Genomic DNA, 19,236 nt, shown 5'->3' with positions numbered 1-19,236 from the left:
AATGATTGTAGAAAAGCAATTTGTTTGCCCCTCAACTGAGCATATTTCAAAATAAAGGCATGTTTCACCACTTTAAAAAAATACTGATGTACAGAACAGGTTTGTTAGTGCTGAAGAGCAGAGGTTTAAAAACTGAAAGGGGAAACGTGGGGGAGGAACATGAGGCAAAGATACTGCAATCTGTGACAGAAATTTGACATGTCAGTCATAATTCAGTCAAAGTGGAACATGCAGTCATGATATTTTTAGATTCAGTTAATATATTCACACTCAGAAAATTAAGTCAGATGCCAAACATTTTCATGTTTCAGCTTAAATGTCAGGATTCGCACCTTTTTCTCTGCTTTTATTTTAGATTAGTGATTATTTTATAATATAATTGTTTGGCTTTTATGTTTTAATTATAGAGTAATCTATTTTTTCAGTTAATTATCTATAAAATGTTATTTTTACTTTTATTTTTAAGTTTTAAGTTTTGTTTTGTTTTTTTGGGGAGGACATTTAATGCCTTTATTAAATAGCAGCAGTGGAGACGGACAGGAAATGAAGGGAGAGAGAGTGACAGGCAGGAAATGGTCCAGCCGGCCAGGAGTCAAACCAGGGGCTTTGCTGCTCATGCTCACTTGAGCCATGAGTGATATGTTCCCTAACCATTCGGCTATCAGGCTGCCCTGTGGTCATATATCTGGACTTATTTGATGAGAAAATCTTACATCAAAACTCACCGACTGGACTTTTCTATAGTTTTCAATAGCATCTCTTGTTCCTTCTCAGTCTGAGCAGAGTCCCACTGCTGCTGACGAAGACTATGAAGTTGAAAGCTCCAGAAAAAGCTTTCAAAAAGACATTAAGTTTTTTTTATTTTTATTTTTTTTAACACTCTTTGCAGAGATGATGCTGCAAAAAATACAGTACCAGCAAAACACAGGAAAGGGCTTGTTTATCTGGTGTCAGGAAATGTAGGCCTTGTGTTTGCGCGCTGGGACTGTGACGGCAGTTCCTGGCTCCGTGCTCAACCTTCAGTTGTAAGCTCGGCCTGGCAGCGACTCCTCAGAAGGCCTCACTCACGCTTGGCCATGCAATCGCCTTGGCAGCTCGTGCCAGCAGGCGCCATGGGAGAAAGGGCATGGGGGGGGGGCATATTTATATTTGTGTCTGTGTGATGTTGGTACAACAACAGTATACATGTACATTCTGCCATTTCGTGTCTCTCTGTCTTTAGACGTTTCCCGTTTAACCTTCATGTATGATTTAAAATGTGAGTTGAGAGATGTGTCTCCCTCCTCAGTCTGGCACGAAGCCATCAGCAGATTGTGCTGCTGAAAACACCCCCAGCCTCAGTGGCCTGTTCATCTCGCGCACTTTATCTGAACCAGAGCGTATTTTTAGACTCAGGACAAGAGTCAGCCTTGACCACATAATGGGTCTCCAGTCCCTCACGGTGGGAGCTGCAGCAGTCCATAACCAGTGGTTTCATCCATTTTTAATGGAGTCTAATTGAAGTCGACAATCACTGCTGCCCACTCCCCTATGTTCCCACCAGAGGAAGTAACATAAGCCCGAACAGCTGATTCAGGACACGTAAACACATAAACATCTTTAACAGCAGCATATGTGTGGTTGTGTAACATTTCTCTGTCGTTCCCCCTCAGGGTTGGATCGACAACTTCAACGGGCCGAGCGGAGTCTTCATAGCTGTGAGTAAAACACGTTCCTCCTGAACCTCGAAGCTCTAACAAGTTTTAAAGTCTCACTAAGACCATTGTGTCCCGTGTCAGGCTGGCAAGGGCATCCTGCGCACCATGAGGGCCAACAATGATGCGGTGGCCGACCTGATCCCTGTGGACGTGGTCATCAACCTCACCCTGGCTGCTGGCTGGTACACTGCTGTACACAGGTCAGTGAACACACCCTGAGGTCGAAAAGAAAAGGACATAACTGTTTTTCTTATTAGACGTTTTAAAGAGAATGGTAAGGATAGCTAACTGTCAGCTTATTATTTTCTTTATTATTATGTAGATGTTATTATTTGGTTTATTTATGGATTTTTTAAAATTAGTTTTTATAAATGATCTAATTACTTATTCACACAATGAAGAGATTCTTCAGTGATTTACTGTCGCTCTTTCATAAAGTTACAGGACTGAGAGACAGATTAAAAAGACTAATGATCAGAACTGAAGCAGAAGCAGCCAAGAGATCCTCAGTTTTACACATGTTGTTTTTGACCCCTCTTACCCATTGAGACTTGATAGAACAAGTTTTTCAACAAAGCTGTTTCTGTTAAAAAAAACTTGGTCAACTTCAGGTTCAGTCCAGGATTATTCAAGCGAAAGTCAGTTGAGTCATTTTCTCAGTTGATGAAGCTCCTTCAGAGTCACAGAGGTCAAGATACAACTGTCCTCAAGCTGCGTAGTTCCCCTCATGATGATGAGTAAACTGACTGACATAGAAAACCGGAGGCGTGCCCCTTTAACATACTGATGACGAGCATCATTAACCTTTTTTCTGAAGTTCATCAATTTATAGAACAGAACCATCTTATTAATCTTATTTATAGAGAAACCCTGCAGGTAATGATGCAACTTATGTGCTGAACAGTGTTTAGTTGTAGAAATATTAGATAGTTCGTCTAATATGCTACTAAACCTCAGTAAAGGAGCACAGAGAAAGTTCAAAAATAATATTTCCAGGTGGGAAAGGGCAGATATTTTACTGAAGAGCAGAAACCCTGTAATTAGTCGGTGTCTCCTAACACACACAGGGCTGAGCTGCTTGAAAGGCATCAGTGACTCTGCTGGTAAAATGTTCAAAGCGATAAAAGAATAAAAGTGTCAAGGGTAGATGAGGCTCCTTTTTTAAAAAGACGGTCTGGATGAAAATGTAAAATGTAAAATGTTGTAATAGTTACAGCACAGTTATAATTTACCTGAGCAAAGATTAACAGCGGGTTTAAACAGAGGAGCTGAAGAGGAACTTAATCAACCAGCAGGAGGATGTGAAAGTTTTGCTGATATCCTCAAATGAAAGAAGTTTGGTCGAGATGCTGAGATAGATAACAATCAAATATAAAAAATATTAGAAGAAACAGATCATATGTGACAAATGTAATAATGAACATAAGTACTTTAGTGTTGCATGTGTTATACCAGTGTAATATACCTGACAACTTGTACTTATTTTCAGAAGGAAAACAGAAAAACAGAAAAATAAGTTAAGTATTAACCCCTGTGTTGGAAAGTGTGTTAAAAGCGTAATTGAAGTTTTTCCTCAGTTTCTCAGCCCTTGTATGTATTTTCAGTATCTTTTGAAGGTCAGCATATGTTGTCTCACAGTAATTTGAATTACCTGCATTTACATAGGTTTTGAATTTATGATCAACCTTGTAAAGCCCTTTGTTTGATAACCTGCTGTATATAGTCCACCTGTCCAGTGCAGTGTTACCAGAAGCTGTAGAGTGATATGTATATTTATGAGCTCCCTTTACCTCGCAGACCTAAATCAGCTCTGGTGTACAACTGCACGACCGGCGGCATCAACCCGTTCCACTGGGGAGAGATCGGTACGTACACTGTTTGTTGTCCTGCTTAAAGGGAATGGAAACTCGTCACTGCAGGCCCGCGTTTATAGAGCTGTTTTGTCCGCGCCTGCCGGCATCCCACAATATTTGTTGCCCCGCTTCGCTTTCATCATCACAAATCAATACTCCGCTGTTGTGACATAATGTCCCTGTGATGTAGTGAAGTTGTGTCGTGTGTTGTCGGGGCTGTTGTGGAGAGAGTCTGCCGCCTGCTGGTCAGAGACGGGAGGATGGATTTAACGTCTGCAGGGAGTCGGTTACAAAGTAAATCTGGTTTTCTCTGTAATGAGGTGGTTCTGTGCAAGTTGTCTCATCTCTGAGAACTGAAAAAACTTTAATATATGTTTTATAAAAGCAAGATTTTTTTCATCAAACCAGGTTTTGATACAAGCCTCAAATTACAGCATTTTTTAAAAAAAAAAGATAACAGGAAGTGAAGTGCAAGTTGAGTACAGATGTTTTTTCAGCATAATCTGAAACAACAAACAATAAAGAAATATTGTTCAGCCCCTCAACCAACTCTATTTGTTGGTTGTTTATTTGTTTTAAATCCTTTTTTTTTTCTACCGTGTTTTCCGATGTAGAAACATGTTACAGTAACACAACATTTCTACAGAATCAATACACGTATTAAAATGAATCAGATTAGCTCTTTGCCATTTTCATGCAACATTGTATGGCTTCTTTTAAAGTAAAAGATTATATTCCTTTGTGTTTATTCAAGAGTCAAGATAAATACATGTTTGTATAACAAACTTTTACATTTAAAAAAAGTAATATTTTAATATGAAAAATAGCACAAAAACAGCATGTGATGTTTTTTTTATCCAAAAGGCAACATTATACTCATTTGCAATAAAGTTTTACATTTAGAAACATCACAAAACTCTTTCCTTAACCAAAACTCACATCAACAACACAACATCTGACAGTCCTAACTTTACAGTGCAACATTATCGATTAATCTTATTGATTGATAGACTGTTATTTTGGTCAGAAACTTGTGAAACACACCAAATTATCAAACACCAGCATATGTGGTGTATATGTCAAAGAAAAGCAGCAAATCCACATACGAGAAGCTGAAACCGGAGAATATTTGGTATCGTGGGTTGAAAAATGATTTATTAGTAAATAAAATAGTTTCCAGTTTAATTTGCTTTTGATGGATATACGATTTCAATTTATCCTGATTCGTTTATCCAGAAATATACAACTGAGTTGTATTGTGGGAAAAAAGGTTATTTACTGAAAGTTCAAACTTATTAAATTTACACCTTACATCATACTACATTGTTTTATTTATTATTTCATTATCATTCTGCATTTGAAATGTCCACAAACATTTAGGCAGTGTTGATATTAATTTGTGCTTCGTTTGAACGTGGCGGTTCTTATTCGGAGGTCCGGCTCTGAGCGATGAAGTGATGGAATGAGAGCTCATTGTTCCCCTCTCAGTGGTCATCACATACTGTGGGATTAGAGGGCTGTGGATGTCAGGCTGGCACGATGACCAGGGACCCTCTCTCCCTCCTCTCAGATTAGCAAACACGGTCCCTTTACCGAGGAAATTGCGACCAGATGGCTCGGAGCAGGATTAGGTCTCATCGCTGCAGCTCGCTGTTATGAAAGAGGAACAGTGGACTCTAATCTGACTGCCCCAAATGAAAGTGAGGAATGAAGCTAATCTATAACGATGGGATCAGAGGAGGCCGACAACCACACAGGAAATTATGTGCTTTTTTTTTTTTTATATATATATTATTTATATATATATATATATATATATATATATAAAACTGAATATAAAATTAAACAGACAAATAAAGAATGTGCAAAGAATTGTGGGTATTTCACCCCTGGCGTTTCTATTAAAATCACTTCCCGCCTCAACATCTGAGGGCAGCTCAAGGTTAGCGGCGAGCCTCCCAACCAGGCTGCAAGGAGCCGGGCCACAGCTGGCTGTCACCTCGGATCTGGTCATCTCGCCCCCCCACCTCCCACCCCCCACCTCCCGCAACCACCACATATCTGTTGCCATGGTAACAAACAGTGCAAGGCCTAGTTTGTGTGCACTGGGTGTGATGTAATGTGTAGTCACATGGCTGCTCTCTGCATCTGTGGATGGCTGCTACTGGATTCTGGGGGGGAGGAGGTGGGGGGTGGGGGGTAGCTGGCTGCTGGATGTGCTGCCCAGTGGGGGAAATCACTGAGAACCAGAGCTGAAAATCGTGAAATGATTAAGGCCGGCCATGGTTCCTGGAAGTCATGATCCTCGTATAGAAACAGCAATCTGCGTGATTACCTGTTTGTTTGTGGTTAGTGGATGATGGAATTTTTTTTTTTTTTTTTTTTTTTTCCCTTCAGTGCATCGTCATCCCCACTTCTCCACTGTTTTCTAAAGCAAGGCTGGCCCCCGGAGTGTGCTTCTCATTTACTACATACTCTACCATTACAGTCAAGTCACGGAACAACACTCAACACTGTTTTTAAGGTTTTTAAGGATGAAAAAACATTTAATCAGCTTCATAATTTAAAAAAAAAAAAAAAAAAAGCAGCCATTTAAACATAAATCACAAAAACAGTTATGTTAGTAACAAAGAATATAATTAAAGGCTGAATAATATACAATAATAGGACGCACAGCTGTAATATGTACTTAACATACACTGTACGATGGTGTTTTATATTTTCATACAAAATAACGTTTATATTTCGTTCATATTTTCGTTGTCATTTCCTGCTACTTGCTTTAGTTGCAATTTGGGAAACTGGTCAAAGATCTTAATCGCTCTGCAGACATACTGTTTCTTTTTTTATTTTTCATCGGGATGGTTAGAAGAAGTCTTTGATTCTGGAAACACCTTCAGAATATTCAGAAGATTTGATGCTTAATTCTGTGCCTGGACCGTGATACATGAGGGTCACACACTGGGGCTAAAGCCAAGCGTGTATTTATCAGAAACCTTTCTTAAACCAAATGTTCATTTTCTTTTCAGCTTCGACTCAAACACTAGACAAGTTTTGTGTCTGACCCTTCATCTTTTGCAGAGCACCACGTGATGTCGTCCTTCAAGAGGAACCCCCTGGAGCAGGCTTTCCGCAGGCCCAACGCCAACATCACCTCCAACTACCTGATCAACCAGTACTGGATCCTGGTCAGCCACAAGTTCCCCGCCCTCATCTACGACCTGTTCCTGCGTCTCTCTGGACAGAAGCCACAGTAAGACACACAGATGTCTGTCGAAGCTTGAAATCTAAAGAAAATTTCAACCATGTCGTAGCCTCTGACCCCACCCCCTCTCTCTCTGTCTCACTGTAGGATGATGCGCATCTTTAATCGCCTGCACAAGGCCATCGGCCTGCTGGAGTATTTCAGCAGCCAGGACTGGGAGTGGAACTCGGAGAACATGAGCATGCTGATGAGCCAGCTCACACCTGAGGACAGGAAGGTAAGATTATCCACGTACACGCTGCCAAATATTTCCACCTCCTAAGATCACTTACACGCACCAGTTTGTCTGCATCCATCACATAAACCCAGCTGCTGCTCTGTGCAGGTTACAGTAAACAGAAATGGAATAGAAGAAATACAGTGGTAGAAAATGAATAAGTACAGTAACTTGAGTACTGTACTTGTCCTGTGAGTATTTTATGCAACTTTTTACTTATATTTTTCCTACATTTCCGTGGGAAATGTTGTGATTTTTACTGTACTACACGTGCATGTCGGCTATAGTTACTAAGATTAAGATTTTTTATACAAAACATATGATCAGTCTGTAAAATATGATTAATTGCTATATATTAAACCACCCATTACAATACATAATAAAATACAGTTTGACCAAATACACCATTGAGATACTGCTTGCAAGTTAATGCATTAGTAATAATAATCCTACATTATATATATATCATTCTGTTAAGCTGCCATTCTGCCTGAGCACTTTAACCTCAGATACTTTGAATACTTTTTACTGACATTGTTTATGCACTTAATTAAACCACTACAGCATTAGTCCATTAGAGGTAAAAGTCCAGCATTCAAAACTTTACTTAAGAAAAGGATCTGAGCACTTCATTTTTCACTGAAGGGATATTTGCTTTCACTATTTAGACCTGATCTGGTTGAGATAGAGGGCTCACTCTGGGAATATGATGCATTTTAATAGTATTGAGAAGCCCACTGCTCCATCTAGTGAGTGAAAGTGGAATTTTACCTTCATTGTTAATGTGTAACAACAGCTTTGGTTTTGCTTTGATATCAACATCCCTGTTTTTTTTTCTTTTTCCATCTTTCAGACATTTAACTTTGATGTGCGTCAGCTGAACTGGCCCGAGTACATCGAGAATTACTGCATCGGCACCAAGAAGTACGTCCTGAACGAAGACATGTCTGACATTCCCGCTGCCAGGCAGCATCTGAGGAAGTAAGTAATGGAGAGAATCCAACCAAAGCCCCAAAGGACTGGTTTTACCATCAATGTTTTCCAGAACTACCTTCCAGTTAGAACAATGTTTTAGTAAATAACAGGAATTTCCGCTCAGTGGTGGGTGTTTTGATCACGGCATCAAACATCAAATAACGTAGGTTATTTTCATGACTCTAGTTCATCAGAAATTCCCCTAACCGTCTTTTCTACTTCTACATTATCTATACATGACTTTAAACTTTAAATACTGCCTTTTTTTGTATTTTAATGCAACATTGAATTATTTTCTTTCACATATTTATATCTATCATCCAGTTTTTTTCTGAAAGGCAAGATAGATACTAGTTTGTATCAAAGTCCATTTTTATATTTAGAAAAAAATGTCTTTTTGATATAAAAAGCACAATTTTTTTTTTTTCCTTCAACCTCTTGAATCTGATGGAACTGAGAAAGCACCGATGGTGGTGACACTGCAAATAAGAAAAGGGGAATATTACAGTTTTAATCTATTAAAAACTATTATTAGACTCCCTCATATTGATTTGGAAGAATTGTTCCATCGATCCATCATATTTTCATTCTGAAGAAAATGCACTGATTGTACTGAAACCACAGTCTTGCTGTATTCATAAGCTGTGTTGTGTGTAATCACATGTCTCTAAGCTTTAGGGTAAAGACATACATGTTAAATCATTATCTCTCTGTTTCTAAAACCCTTTACATTATTTTCCGTCTCATTCCTCCTCCCTCTCCCAATTCCCCAGACTGAGGAACATCCGCTACACCTTCAACACCCTGTTGGTCATTTTCATCTGGAGGGTGTTTATCGCCCGCTCCCAGATGGCCAGAAACATCTGGTACTTTGTGGTCAGCCTCTGTTTCAAGTTCCTGTCCTACTTCCGCGCATCCAGCACCTTAACCAACTGAGTCTTCCTCACCGCCTCAAGCCAGAAACAGCAGCCCTCGCCTTGAGCTGTCAGCACGACAAAACATCTGAGACTCTGACCATCCACTAAGGACACTCCAAATCCTCCTTCAGTGTGGATTAGCAGGGCTCTCTACAGGTGGGGGCTGCAGTTGAGAGAAGCACTCAGGAGGAGGGAAAAAAGAGATCTACTAGCCATGAATTATTTGTTTAGTTTGGAAATCTGTCATCAGTACTTGCACTGTTCAGTCACCAAACCCCGTCTAAACAAAGTGTTGTCGTTCATTTTGAACCTACCATTTTCCTCTCAAAGTGGCCAATTATATATGCAACAATAAGCCTTTTGTGTGACTTCCACTTTCTTTTCCACGTCATTGTTTCCATCCTCTTGAACCTAGGTACATTGCCTTGCCTTGTGATTATTTTTTTTTCATACTTGAAATACGGCAGTGCGTCAGTGGAGGACAATTTCTATAAGATTATTTTGGTTCTCTGTTTTTGTACTGTGGGGATATCCATTTCCTCTCTTTAATACGCAGGTGATTTGGATATCTGTATGTCTTGCGTTATGTGTATCTACTGCCTTTTTAAAGATAACACACAAAGACTGGTGGTTACCTGTCTCAAGGCCAATCCACAGATAACTGAGACTAGTATTAAACCTAAAATCTGACCACACAAGACAAATGTATCACTACAGATACTGAAACATACAGATCTGCCATCTTTCCTGCTGTTGAGGTTGTCACTTATTTACTATCACAAATGATAACGTCGGTAAGTGTTTGAACATATACCTTGTTTGTCTGAATGCTCATCCACTTTTTGCCTGTTTGTACAGCAGTTTGTACTGAAACTAAGTTTACTACTTTTACATCTTTATACTTATGTCAAAGGCTAGTCTGATATATGTGGTAGACCTTGGCAGTGTATTATATATAAATAAGAGTACATCAGAGTCGACTTTATTTGTATAGCCCAGTATGACATATTGTCCAATGTTTCCCAACAGTTCCCAACCAAGCCCAAGGTTTCTCAGACAAACTTTCCCAAAACCTTAGTAAATGAGAGAGAAACATCAAGAGGCGTTTCAGAGTGAGATTGGGAAGGTGGGAAAATTACAAATTAACCTCAAGTGAGAAATGCCAGACAACAATGGGATTATAATAGGTTCAATGAAAATATTGTTAGTCCAAGGAATGGGTCCAGTTAAAGAAGTCGAATATCAGTGCGTCTCGTTATGTCGTCATGTGAGGTTAGGGAACCGAGCTTGGAGTAGCGAGTCAGGTCACTTGAAAGATTGAAACACCATTTTGGACTCTGGTGTATTAGTGTTACAGTCAAGTCACATTGGTAAATATCTGTTTTTCTAAAAAAAAATGATGATTACCTTGGTTTAAAAACATAGATCATTTAACAATTACTGTCGTATTGAAGGTATTTATGCAGATTTTTCTAGCCATCTGGAGTGAAAAAATACATATGCTCCATCAGTTGCAAAATATAAAATTTGTTTCCCAAATAGTCACAAGCTACCTGGACACAATGAAGTCGCAGCTTGGGAAATGGGTCAAAAAGACTTTTTGTTTTTGTGATGAACAGAATGTTTATTTCATCCAGATGGATAGTCTAGATAGTTCAAGAAATACATTCAGCACAACAGTAATTGTGAAATGACCATTTGGGTTTTCCAGTATCAATGGGTAATAATATTTTAGAGAAAACGATGGCTACCACTGTGACCCGAATGATTCTAATACATGAGAGCTGTTGAAGTTTCGAGAACTTGTTAAATTCTGTTGTAAACTGGAGTTTTTCCATGTCTGCTTCATGTTTGTGTAAGAAGAAGAAGATCTTTGTCAACCGACAGTGCATGAAGCAATCATTACTGTTTGCAATATAGAGTTGAGTGTCATCTGCATAGAAGCAAAAACTGTTGTTGCTGCAAATGAATGAAGTACAGAGAGAAAAATAGTGGACCAAGTATGGAGCCATGAGGGATGCCGTACCTTATTTGGTGGAGAGAAAGTCTGCTGTTTTTGAGCAGGACAAACCTGTATTTTTTGTCTGGACCTAAATCACAAGTGCTAGATTATAAACGAGGGACTTGTTAAGACCCCCCTTGGTATTATCCCCTTGACCCTGTTTGGAAGATCTGTAAATAGTTGAACTTGCATATAATTCTTATAGACTACCAAAAATTGTATTTGTTTTCTTTTGTTTGTTTGTTTGTTTGTTTGTTTGTTTGTTTTGCTTGGTGAGTGTCTTCACAAGATTCTACCACAGAGCTTCCCACAGAGTCTACCAAAAGTGTTAAGTGTGACAGGCAAGTCTGATTTTTACTAAACAAACAAGAAAACTGTACAGTGTTGTATATGTTGCAAGGCTTGACTCTTGACAGAAAACAAATACATAAGTTATGAGCCTTTATGGGAGAAAAAGGGACAAAACTAAATAAATGTTTATGCAAAGACCATGTCTGTGGTGTAACCATGGTAACTGTCCTTAATTCCAGTAGGGGGGACTCTGAATCAAAACGTCTGCAGTCCCACGAGGCCTGTATGATGAAGTGGTTTCGTCAGAACTGTTCTCACAGAGCTACAGGGCTTATTGTAACGGGGTCTTTGTTATGGCGGCTTGATTGGTGTGTGAGCATTTGATTTGCTGTCTGCAGACCAAATGCAGAGCACTGTTAGGACAGGAACCCCAAGACAGGAGCTACTGGTGCTGTATGTAACAAACAGCAACACATGATCGTGGCTTCGTCTTATTCTTTCTGGTGTCGTTTGCAAAATGTCTGACCACCTTTATTCCCTGCTCTGGCAACACTTCATTCAAGTCTGCTCGGCAAAACTAAAATAAACCAGATGAGAAAAAGTGCAAGTGTGCTGCAGTCCGTTAAACTGGTCTTCTACCTCACAGTGTAGATTTATTCGGCCACTTCAAACTGTATCCCCTGGAAGTGTCAAAGAAAAAAAAAGATGGCCTTCCTGATTCAGCTGCGTACAGGGGAAAATGTTGAGCATTAAGTAATTGTTTTTGAGGTGTTTTCAAGGTTCAAATTATTTGTTGTATTAATTCTCAAGATATTCAAACTACTTGTGAGCTTTTACCAATATGCTCTCTTGCTCTAATTTAAATAGCAGTTATCAAGAAGACATGTTCCTCCTCAAATACTAGTTTTCTGTCTAAAAAAAAAAAAAAAAATAACAAACTGGATTTATTTGTATAAAAACAATATGTTGTACCTGCACCGTATTTTTCTACCTGCCAGCAAAATCCACCTTTATATACTAGCATCATTTCATTTTTCACATCTTAGGGATCCAACTCTTTCAAGAGTTTTGATGTTTTTGCAGGAAAAAAAATCCCACACGTTGATGCTGTGAAACAAAACCACACTGGAATTTACATTTATTTCTGTATTTTGTGCTGCTACAGTGAATGGAACAAAGAGCCAACAACATTTCTCAAGAAGCACCGTCACAAAATGGAAATGTTTAAAAAAAAAAAAAACACGTATGCAGTCAAAGGGCACACATTTTCCTAAAGTGCAATGATCTGATGTGACTTTTAGAATTACTCAACAGCACAGTGTTTAACAGGCAGTAGAATAACACAACAGTAACAGTAAATAAAAACACAATTCCTTCCTAACTGCAAACAAATAATGAGATCGCCTCATAATTTGTCCTACTGGGATGATAAAGTTCATTATTTCATACAGTTCTGTTGGATCCGCTCTTCATCAGTGAGCCATGCAGGAGGCTGAATCAGCAGTTTGACGATGGCCGCTGAAAAACAGCTACTCCTGAGGAACATTGTCATCCAGCAGAGGGATCTGGTGGTTGTTCAGATTGTTCATCTGGTTGTGTAGCTGCACATCCTACAACAGATTTAGTACAGGTACATCTGTTAGTGCTACGATTTATTTTTTTAAATCACTGTTTAAAGTTTAGACTGGTTTAATACAGACAGAGCAACAGGTTACTCATACTCGCTCGCAGTAACACAGAGAGCCTAATTATTGGCAAGACAATGGTACAGACTCACCTCTCTGGGTCTGTAGACTCCCAGTTTGAAGCGACAGCAGATCAAATCAAAACAGAAGCCAACAAACCCATGAACCATTCCTGTGAAGAGAGAGGGAGCATACAGCGACAAATGGATAAAATTCAAGTTTATTTTCCTTGAACTTGAAATATTTGGAATATGTGCAGCTACATACATTACATTTGTCACAGATGGAGATGTTCTGTGTGGTCTATATCAGGTTGAAGCGGGCTCACCTGTCGTGGAGAATATGCCCCCGATAATGCCACAGAGTCGCACCAGGAACTGCCACAGTGGCATGTGCTGCTCGCTGACCGTCACCATCAGAGAGCTGGTGTCGTACTTCACAAAGATGCCGGAAACGCCGTGGCTGCCCGCTGCGTGGTTTATAACCCGCTCCTTGGAAACAAAAGAGTCTGGTCTTTACTACTTCCCTCAGTTTCCCTAAAACCCTTAATTCTCTCTCATTTTTGTCTCAAGGTTGGCTTCGGTTTTTGAAGCTCTGTCTTTGTTACTCACTCGCTCCGTCACAGAGAACTGGTGCGTGTCTGCAGATATCTTGTACGTGTTCAGTCTGGTGGGCACCACTGTGATGAAGTACTGGAACATCTGGTTGTCTGGGGTGGAATGGCACGGCAAGGAGGAGAAGAAGAAGAAAAGAAGAAGAAGCACAAAAACATTTTCAGTATTTTGTGTTTTTAAATTAATTTCAAGGAGGAAAAACGTAGAAACTGTAGAAAATCTCAATGAAATGTAACTCCTTTACTTATCAGTGTTCATCTAAGGTGAGCTGAGGACAGCCTGGGTCAACTCATGATCCAGTAAATGTGTCGACAACTCATTCATTGTGCAGAAAACTCTACTTGAATGTTCTCAGGCAGGACACCGCTTCATCATGTTCTGTATTCTCTTCTCTCCTTTCTCTGGGAATTGCAGTAACTTACTGTTATAGGTGATTTTCTCTGTGCCGTCCAGAGGATTGATGATGCCCGGTATCTCCTCCCCGAAAGACAAATGGTCTATTCGATGGGAGAAGTTGTACGCTGCAACACAAAGATGAGAGGAAGCTCGGGTTCAGTCGTGGCCGTGAGGAATCACTGAGAGTGCAAAAGTGAAAGTGGGAAAAATGTAATCTGCACTGTGATAGCACTGTCTGGGTTCATTAGCCGTCACTAGCCATTAGCCGTTGGATAGCTTCAAAACATTAGTCCAATTTTGATTGAGGAAGGGAAACTGAGCACTGTGGTGATGGAGAATAAAATGTCTTAGATTCAATATCTGATGTATTATTGATGTTAAAATTTGTTTTGTAAATATGACTCACACATTTGATACATATTATATTATATATATATATATATATATATATAAATATAACATGCTACACTGGAAAGTCCCAACAGTAAAAAGTCAACGTGTATCTGTATGTAAAACATTTTTAACTCACTCTCATGGCTCACAAAAGCTGCAATATGGGCGTGGCCCTGCGGATGGTGAATAGGCCTGAGAAGGACAAAATACTGGAATAAGACGACAGATGTCATTTTTTCACAGCTGGATCATGGTAAGACGTTCGCTGTAGTCTTTACATACAGCCGGATCTGTCCGCATCTTTTCACAGTTCTTACTTTCCCACAGTGATGTGCAGGTTTCCTGCCACCTTGTTGACGTAGACGTGCCCATGTATCCTGCAAGCACTGAGCGGCTCCATGGAGGTATCCTCCCTACACACACACACACACACACAGGTATTAAACATACAGTCTTTTCCCTTAACTGTTTAACATCAGTGGCTGTGTAGTATTCACAGACATCCAACATAATTAAATCCTGAGCTAAGATGAACAGATGCTTAAATCTTGTTCCTGTCATTTTATTTTTTTTTAAATAAAATTAAAAAAGAATTGATAACCAAAAAATAGTGTATTTGCATATATCAAACTGACCGTGGAGGCAGGGCAGTGGGAGCTCCTTTGAGGAGAGTTTTGTAAAGGACTTCCTGAAGAGCATGCTCCTCTCTCAGCCTGCTCTGTATGAGAAGCAGCGTCCTGGAGGACAGACAACAGGTTGCACAACTGTCTCTTGCTCAAAACACCAGTACTGGTGGTACTAGAAACTACACCTGGAACAATTTTATGCAAGATTTCTTGACAGTTAACACCTGGGTGTTTGAGGAACTGCTTCAAAAACAAGTCACTGAAAGAGGAAGGACCAAATCTCTCATTACATTTTCCAGTTTCTCTACATAGTTTTAAAATCTGAAGTTTCAACTTTCCATGGTCACAAAAACGAATTTTTTTTTCAACATAAATATACTTTTTTTCAAGCCTTTAAAATGACAATTTGAATGTAAAATGAAACCAGTTTAATCACGTAGAAACAGAACTGAAAGCAGCTGTTGCCCAATGAGAGGACAGTTTGCATGACAGGTTTCATATCATGCAAGATAAACAGTGCACCAACAAAACCACAACATTTTCAACACTTCTGACTTTACTGAGGATCTTTCATAGCCTCCAATGTACATCACATTATATTAGACAGCTTTGTGTTTTCCTCAGGTACATCCTGAGTTTACCTTTGCCACAGTCTCTGTTGTGGAGTCAGTTCAAAAATAACCTGATAAAACATACAGAGAGAAAAGAGAGAAAAAAAAAACGCAGCAGTGAAAAGGAACATTTCTAAAACCTACATCAAGGCCTGGACAATAATGTGTGCTGTAAAACTGGCTAATTAACAAGCAGCGGTCCTTTAATGAACAGTAGAAGAAGCAGCTTTTGATCACTCAAAGAATTAAAGGTGAGAATCATCTGAGACGCGCTTCACTCACAGGCTCGTATTGGAGGCCGCTGGATGTGATCATGGTCTCAGCCAGGTCCAGAATATCTGCTCCAACATCTGCAAGGACACAGGATGAGTCACTAAATAGACTGATCCATACGTACACACATTACAGCTTCAGTGCATGTCTATGACTGGTTTCTCTATGTGAAAGAAAAAGAAAATTTGAGACTCACGCTGGCATTTCATGGCAACTGTGACGTCAATGTTTATTCTCAATTTACTGTAAATAAAGAAAAAGAGGGACAATAATATCCTGTTCTATACTAACGCTACAAACAAGGCAACACGCACACAAATTAGTAGGAAGTCACAAGTCATTTAGAAAATGCTCTTTGTGTAATTATTAATATTCAATCACTGTAAACTCACCTGGAAAAGTCCTTGTCGACTGCATATTCATATTTCATCCACGTGTCTCGATAAACAAAGAACTCTAAGACAGCCAGAAGCGCCATGGCACTAAAGGCTATCAGTGACACTGTGGATGAAGCGTAAACAGAGTGACTTGAGCTTTTTTTTTTTTTTTTAAATAATAATAATATTGTTTTGTTGGGTTTTTTTTTTCAGAGGGACGTCCCACCTGTTCCTCCTGATGCTGACGTCTCCACATAGCTCTCCGATACTTTGGGGAAGGCGTCCAGCTCCTTCACCAGGCTCAGGGCTTTCTTTCGTGACAGACGCCTCATGTTCAGGTTCAGGACACTTCACCACCTCCTCCATCACAAATGAGCACATGAGCGTTACATTCAGAACCCCTGACTTTAAAAGGGGTCTTATTCAGGATGCAAATATACATCTGACCCTGGGAAAACAAACTATAATTCAAATAAAGGGATGTGTCATCTCATATAATTAGATTTGTTTTGCAGATATCGGTTAGTTTACATGACCATTTTATCCAAAACTGATAATGACATTCAAATACCACCATGGGTCTACTTTCTACCAGTTATGCAGTAATACTGGTGTTTGCTGACATGTCTGAAGACGCATTTTAAAACAATCTTCATTCTTAAGACACTGTTCATTAATAGCTTTCCTGATTTATTATTAAATACTGCACTGTTGCCAAGCGTCTGCAACACCAAGATAAATACATCATGCAGTATTTATTTTGACAGGACATTTTTGAATATGTTTTATAGCTTTATAACCTAAATTTATAACCAAAAATTCGTTTTTGGAAATATTTTAGACAACATAAAATAATAAATAAATAATAAAATATTTGTAAAAGATGCTTAAACAAATAATTACCTGGTTTAAAATGATTAATTGATTAACCGGGCCAGAAAATGGTGAAAAGTACACAATCCTACATCTATTCTATACAATATCACAATTCTCCAAAACATCCTCAAACGTTTTTTTTTTTTTTAATGTTTTGTCAGACAAACGGCGTTTTCACCAATGTGATGCTGAAACAAAGAGTGTTTGCTGTTTTTACCAGAAAAAAAAGACTTGGATAATTAATCACTTATCAAAACAGTTGGCGATTAATATTCTGTCAATCGATTAATCGAGCTCCAATAACATTACATACCTATATATATCACACTAATGATTTTGATTTTGATATTGCTCCATAAATCATAGGATATTTTTGAGTGAATATTGTATATGATCAGAGAATATAGCTTACACTTTAAATAAACACCACAGTAAACCTATATAACACTATTAAACTATAATATATATATATATATATATATATATATATATATATATATATATATATATATATAATATAATACAGAGCAGCAACAGACACACTTCACATCTCTACATTAACACTGTAATCCTGCAGAGAAATGATTAAAAGATTCATTTAAAAAATGACAAGGTTACAATACAGTCAATACTGAGTTTGACAGATATGCTACAAAGTCCAAAACAACATTTAAAACAACGATGTGTTATATTTTGTGAAGTGAGGATACTGATGGACTGTCTGATCACAGTCTCCCTAAGCAGCACATCTATTGATGACCCTGTTTATTTTTGATTGATCTTACCTTTTATCATCTGCTTGGGTGTTAATTCGTGGCACACATGTCCCTGCAAGCTGCACTCAACATGTTATAAACCCGGTTTGAATTTTTCCTGGATTTTAATGCACCGTGATCCATCCATGATGCTAACTCACAGGGGGGGGGCGGGGGGGGCGGTCCCGTCTCTTCCTTGTTTGGGTAAACAGTGACGTCAGAGAGAGCGTTGCGTGCGCGTCCCCACTAGCGTGAACGCGCACCGAGCAACGTCGCTCTGCAGTCAGCAGGTGGCGCTTTAACACTGAAACGCTGCCCTTTTTTTGCTCAAGAAAAAAAAACAAACAAGAAAGAAAAGTTCAATTACTTTGTTTAAAAGTCCTTAATGCACATCTACTGCTCCACCACTGAAAAATCAAGCGTCTAGGAGCATGCAAACATCCCCTTTTAAAGATTTTCTGCTGGACACAAATATGTCCTTTACTTAATTTTTCATGATAATCAATGTATTTTTTTAGTTTGTTACAAGTTTATCAGACATCTCTTGCATAAAACGACCTGATACCAGACTAATTGTTTTCCATTTGTCGCTTCTCCCTTTGTTTCTACTCTAATGCTTTACTTTTCGTCACTAATGGTTTCAGACTTGCATGCTGTTTGACTGTTTATTGGTTCAAATATCAGCTGATGTGATTTCAGTCTGCCATTTTTAGGTTAGCAGTGCAGTTTTGAATTGACCTGACAGCTTCGTATGTATAAAGGTTGACAAGATAGGTATTTATAGTGCTTGTTTGCAATGAAACAAAATGCCACCATCAGCATTTTGCTCAGACGAATTGCAGCTCACTTTCCATTTTAGATCTGAAAGTATTGCCACTTATATTTCTTTGTAATGCCTGCTATGATATTATAAGTAGGCCTGCTATACTTATACTGCTATGCAAAGGCCTGTTATATTTCTTAACAATGGTCCATAAAGCAATTAGATTATGTAATAGTACAAACCACTGTCACTGATCATATTTAAAGCTGAAACCATGGTTTTGCAGGTAAATATAACTGGCCTGTCTACGCTTGATGATCATGTGATTAATTTAAGAAGTAGAAGTTGTGCATGGCCATCCATCAGCAGCCACACTAACCCATCTTCAGAACCACTGACCTCCACTTACGAGGGGTAATTAACTTCCAGGAGGGGTGGTTACTGGCATGTGTGGATCTGCACACCAGACATGAAGTTGCACTGCTCACACTGGGCTGACAAGACAGAAAACCTAATGCAAAGACATGATAATGATCAACTAAACCGAATGGTGCAGGCTGCTATTATCACCCACAGGACAAAGGAGGTGTTTGCATCTTGCTGCAGCCTGAGAATGCACCAAAAAAACCAAAAAAAAAAACAATTCAAAT

The 19,236-nt window shown here is 39.0% G+C and overlaps 2 protein-coding genes across 3 annotated transcripts in view; one reads left to right on the top strand and one right to left on the bottom strand.

Moving 5' to 3' along the window:
• The window catches only part of LOC139635071 (fatty acyl-CoA reductase 1), a 54,294-nt gene extending 42,877 nt beyond the window's left edge, over positions 1-11,417 (top strand). The window contains exons 6-12 of the mRNA XM_071502026.1: positions 1,653-1,697; positions 1,779-1,897; positions 3,495-3,562; positions 6,632-6,803; positions 6,903-7,032; positions 7,886-8,013; positions 8,781-11,417. Of these exons, the coding sequence (XP_071358127.1) occupies positions 1,653-1,697; positions 1,779-1,897; positions 3,495-3,562; positions 6,632-6,803; positions 6,903-7,032; positions 7,886-8,013; positions 8,781-8,943 (825 nt within the window). The 3' untranslated portion in view covers positions 8,944-11,417. The remainder of the gene's footprint in view (positions 1-1,652; positions 1,698-1,778; positions 1,898-3,494; positions 3,563-6,631; positions 6,804-6,902; positions 7,033-7,885; positions 8,014-8,780) is intronic.
• Positions 11,418-12,322: 905 nt separating this feature from the next.
• Positions 12,323-18,060, bottom strand: LOC139635072 (endoplasmic reticulum-Golgi intermediate compartment protein 2-like). 2 transcript variants are annotated; one of them, XM_071502027.1, is made up of 14 exons: positions 17,854-18,060; positions 16,419-16,552; positions 16,208-16,316; positions 16,012-16,058; positions 15,825-15,892; positions 15,573-15,613; positions 14,941-15,042; positions 14,623-14,718; positions 14,442-14,497; positions 13,939-14,037; positions 13,514-13,611; positions 13,231-13,393; positions 12,995-13,074; positions 12,323-12,827 (listed from the first exon to the last, which is right to left on the bottom strand). In XM_071502027.1, exons 2-14 carry the CDS (start codon positions 16,522-16,524, stop codon positions 12,747-12,749), a joined length of 1,146 nt encoding a protein of 381 aa, XP_071358128.1. In that variant the 5' UTR covers positions 16,525-16,552; positions 17,854-18,060; the 3' UTR covers positions 12,323-12,746. The 2 variants fall into 2 exon arrangements, with proteins under 2 accessions (XP_071358128.1, XP_071358129.1); XM_071502028.1 differs by having other exon boundaries at positions 16,419-16,549; positions 17,854-17,984.
• Positions 18,061-19,236: the final 1,176 nt, after the last annotated feature.

The sequence above is a fragment of the Trachinotus anak genome, unplaced genomic scaffold (assembly GCF_046630095.1).
Source record: "Trachinotus anak isolate AG129_WGS33_773 ecotype Australia unplaced genomic scaffold, CSIRO_AGI_Tana_v1 ptg000018l, whole genome shotgun sequence".
Taxonomy (NCBI): domain Eukaryota; kingdom Metazoa; phylum Chordata; class Actinopteri; order Carangiformes; family Carangidae; genus Trachinotus; species Trachinotus anak.
This window is presented reverse-complemented; position numbering and strand designations above follow the sequence as displayed.

Bases quoted from the DNA above. Each gene is read 5' to 3' on its own strand.
- LOC139635072 (XM_071502027.1), bottom strand. From the start codon at position 16,524: ATGAGGCGTCTGTCACGAAAGAAAGCCCTGAGCCTGGTGAAGGAGCTG. The intron at 16,317-16,418 runs GTGGGACGTCCC...CTTCATCCACAG, and splicing joins GTCAGCATCAGGAGGAACAG to TGTCACTGATAGCCTTTAGT. The intron at 15,614-15,824 runs GTGAGTGAAGCG...ATGTTTTATCAG, and splicing joins GCGGCCTCCAATACGAGCCT to GTTATTTTTGAACTGACTCC.